General features: G+C 35.6%; 1 protein-coding gene across 1 annotated transcript in view; it reads right to left on the bottom strand.

Annotated features, from left to right (window-relative positions):
* Positions 1–4,607, bottom strand: part of LOC106868648 (uncharacterized) — a 15,057-nt gene that overhangs the window by 3,699 nt on the left and 6,751 nt on the right. The window contains exons 6-7 of the mRNA XM_014914015.2: positions 2,779–3,304; positions 551–637 (exon numbers count right to left, since the gene is read on the bottom strand). Coding sequence (XP_014769501.2) covers positions 551–637; positions 2,779–3,304 — 613 coding nt within the window. The remainder of the gene's footprint in view (positions 1–550; positions 638–2,778; positions 3,305–4,607) is intronic.

The raw sequence follows: 4,607 nt of genomic DNA, 5'->3' as shown, positions 1-4,607 counted from the left end.
ATACAATGGGCTTCTTTCAGTTTCTGTCTACCAAATCCACTCCTAAGGCTTTGGTTAGCCTGAGGCTATAGTAGAAGACATTTGCCCAAGGTGAAAATTTTAGGATTATAGGTAGTGGGGTTAAAAATTTAAAAAATTTTTTTTTCTGAATTGTATGAATTCCCATGTGTAGATCCTAAATACACAAACATTTTCTGAAAATTCCAAAAAGTAAATAAGTTATGAGGGATTATATGGGGTACTTAAACCAGAATTTCGCCTGCACTACTAAAGACAAAAAAAAAAAAAATCATGGATAATTTTTCGTTAGGCATGTCATTCAGAAGGTCCAACAGGCTGCAGGTTGCCTACAACCGTAGTACATGTTCACTCAGCCTACTAAAGATAAGACAAATTATCCTCAGATTACACCCCACAGCCTTGGAAATGAAGAGCACATTGAATAATGTAGACCTGAATGCTCTCTGGGGAAAAAAACCATTTATATAACAAGATTGTCATCAATGGCTTAAGATTAAATAGTAACAAGATTCTGAACGCAGTTATTTACCTTTGTTGATATTTACACAGTTTACAACTGTTGACGGAGCAGTTTCTCGAGATTCTCCATCACAGATCATTCCATCAATCTTGTGGCCTGTATAAATGATAAGGCATGCAAGGTGATTATATTGATATTTTGGCAAAGTCGTCAAATATATATGTAAACAATGGTCTCTGGTATATAAAAAACAAACAAAACAATATGCTGGTTTCTCCTGGGTGTCTATAAAATTCATTAGTATGGCATGTATTTTGTTTTATCTTTTACTTGTTTCAGTCATTAGACTGAGGCCATGCTGGGGCACCACCTTGAGGAATTTTAGTCGAACTATTCGACCCAAGTACGGATCTGCTCAATTTAGCGCACAAATTAAAAAAAATATTTTTAACTAAACAGTTTGAAACTTCATATGCTGGCGAAATGTCTCACACAGAACACGGTTTACTTTGAACTTTTTAGAAGTTATTTCGTGTTAAAGTTGTTGTATTTGTGTAATTTCAACCAATCGACGACGTGTATTCGGTTGAAGAAATCTACTGCTGTTTGCAATAGTAATCGAAGAGAAACAACTTCCGGGTCATCTCTACTAAATGTCACCACTCTGTTCTATACATATGTCGAGCGAAGACGATGCCACCTTTATCCTTTCTAATCAGCACCATGCATTCCTTACTCTTTCCCTCCCTTCTACACTAGCAACCAGCAAGCGAACTTGTCACTGCCACTACAATTACTGTATTTTCCGGTGTATAAGCCGCTATTTGTTTTGTTTTATCTTCATGTTTTGATAACGAAGACTTTTATATTGATGAAATGTGTTTGTTGTTGATTATGGTAATATAAAATCATGACAATAACAATACATTTCATAGTTGTAAAATAAAGCATTTTGAAACTACATACACGTCAACAACAAAAAGGTTAACTGAGGACTCGTAGCTCTATAGGTCTTTTAAACACTGGTGTGCATTACTTGTAGATAAAATACCGATGTCGGGCAAACGAATAAATATATGTAAATAATATTTCTTCCTTCTTGGTGTTGATTTTTCAATGTATACTGGTTACTCTGGCGTGAGAACAAAAAAAAAAAAAAAGAAAGCGTGCAATATACAACACAGGCAGTACACAAAAGATAAAATAGAACAGAGTGGTGACATTTAGTAGAGATGACCTGGAGGTTGTTCCCCTTCGTTTACTATCACAAGCAGCAGTAGCTTTCTTCAACTGAATACACGTCATTGATTGGTTGAAATTGCCCAAATACGATGACTTTAACATGAAATAACTTCTAAAATATGAAATTTTGTCAAAAATGTTCAAAATAAACCGTGTTCTGCACGAGACATTCCACCAGTATATGAAGTTTCAAACTGTTTAGTTAAAAAAAATTAATAAAAAAATCTGTGAACCAAATTGAATAGATCCCCGACTACTTATTTTCATTTAAAGCCTGGTACTTATTCTGTCGGGTCTCTTTTGCCGAACCGCTACGTTAGGGGACATAAACACATCAACACCGGTTATCAAGCGGTGGTGGGGGAAAACATACACACACACACACACACACGACAGGCTTCTTTCAGTTTCCATCTACCAAATCCACACACAAGCCTTTGGTTTTCCCAAAGCTATAGTAGAAGACATTTGCCCAGTGGGGCAGTTCAGTGGGACTGAACCTGGAAGCATGTGGTTGCGAAGTAAACTCCTTACCACACAGTCACACATGCACCTATATAGAATTATACTATAAAACACAATCTTGATAATCGTAAGCTCTCTCGTTTGCTCATAAATTATTTACACATGTGTTGGATTCCTGAATATTTAAAAAAAAAAAAAATGTTTGGCATAGCTCCACAAGTGGGTGAAAGTAAAGAATACGTACACCCACTGTATAGGGTTAGGGTTTTTGTTAGTCGAAAACGGGTGGTGTATGTATTCTTTACCTCCGCACCACGTGTGCCATCCTAACTTTGTTTCCTCATAACTTTCTGAAAAATGGAGATTTTTCTTTTCACAAATTCCGATATAATCGGAATCTACACCATTTGAGGCATGTATGGAGAAACTTTGATTTAAAAAATTTCCATTTTTCTGAAAGATATGGGGAAATAAAATCTGTGAGTGTGTGGGGAGATATTTCTGTAGGTAGGGAGACACTTGTGTACACGTATATATCTATAAAACAGAACTAAAGTAAAATTTAATAACGAAATAAAATTGAAACCAACCTAGACTTTCAAGAACCATATCATGATGTATACTGTCTTCTCCGCCACTTGGGTTAGCCGAACTCAAAGCGACGGGACCCGTCAGTTGTGTGAGATAAGCCAAAATCGAAGAGTCAGGAATCCGAATACAAACACTTTCTTTGTTTCCAATATACTCCGTGGCATCACCAAGACCTAGATTTAGCAACCATTCGCCTTTTGGTACCACACAACTTATTTTACCAGGATAGCACAAGCGCATAAAAGCCCAAAGAAGATCGCAGAAATCGGGTTTCGCTTCCTCCAGTTGCTTTAGATTTGACAAACAAATGCAAATTGGTTTTTCAGACGGTCGTTCTTTGACTGTGTAGATGTTTTTAATAGAATTTGGTAACTTGCAAGAAGCTGCTAGTGCATATACTGTATCGGTTGGTACACCGACTATTCCTCCATCAGTTAATATTTTGGCGGCTTTTAGTATAGCAGAAGTTCGTTTTGAGGTAAATGTTGGACATAACTTGGTTAATCTAACCGGTGGTTGGCTAGCCTATAATGAAAATGGAATATTTTATCAGTAATAAAAAAAATATCAAATACAGCAAAATTCACTTAGATATGCTATTAACATTTTTTTTGAGTTAAAGCCCAAAATTACGAGAATACGCGATACGAAACTAGATTATCACGATTTAGAATCTTTATAGGCCTAGCATAGGTCACATTCAAATGTGTGTGCTAGAGAGAAAGAGTAAATATAAGTTTATATTGGACATGAAAAGTTTTTAAAAGTAACTCGAAACGTGACAGTCAAGATGTATATTAAGTGATCTTATTAAGGGGGCTTTCTATCCAGACAGTGTTTACAACCATACTAAGCATATTGATATACAACAATAAACTGACTTGTATTGAGTTTCAAATGAAATGTAACAGTTGGCAAAATCGATTGTGTTAAGTTCAAACGACTGAACGATCGCAGGTTCGTATTACAACACAAGTGTAAGACAGCGTATTATCAAAAAATCAACTCTCAGTGACCCAGTTCATAATATTAAAGTAGTTAATAACAAGGAACCATAGTTTACTGTCATAATTAGTTGGACACTATACTTGAGTGTTTGGATAACGTGTGTACTCGACGAGAGGTTTTTAATCCTCCAGTGACAATTAGGAGGCAAGAGGAAATTACACCAGTATGTACGATATAGAGAGGAAATCTGTGGCTTCAACGATTCACTACATTAAAATCTATTTTATGACTTGAATAGACTGAATTGATCATCATTTTATTGAACTATTCAACCAAGTGATACTTTTCTACATGTAGTGACGTACACAAGTGCGTACTTATATATATGGGTGATTGAGCCTGAAGCTTTAATTCCTCACGAAATTATCACGCTATATCTACTATGTTAAAGTCCTATTTAACACTTTGTCATGTGTATGGCATGTGATACACAGAATGTATTTCCCTGGTTTCCATGCATCATGCATGATACATAATCCAATTTTCTTTTCAACAACTAGAATAACTTGGGACTTATAAAAAAAGAAAGCTTTATATTACTCAGAACACATGAAGCAAGGGTTAACAAAACGCCTGAAAACAAGCATGGACGTTGGGACAAACTTATGAAAATGCTTTGGACAAGAAAGAGTTAAAAATCCAACAAACTCATTTTGATATGATTGCTTTCGGTAGATGTTGGCATTTTAATAACAAATTTAAACAAACCACTGTGCGTTAAGTACATTTCTGAAGGAAGGATTAAGAAATATCTTTTTCATAACGGGATACATTTCCAGATTTGTGTGTGCGTATGTCTATGTGTGTGTGTGTGTATATA

This window comes from Octopus bimaculoides, chromosome 18 (assembly GCF_001194135.2).
Source record: "Octopus bimaculoides isolate UCB-OBI-ISO-001 chromosome 18, ASM119413v2, whole genome shotgun sequence".
In the NCBI taxonomy this organism is placed as follows: Eukaryota; Metazoa; Mollusca; class Cephalopoda; order Octopoda; family Octopodidae; genus Octopus; species Octopus bimaculoides.
Note: the sequence above shows the minus strand (reverse complement) of the source record. Positions and strands in the feature narration are given on the sequence as shown.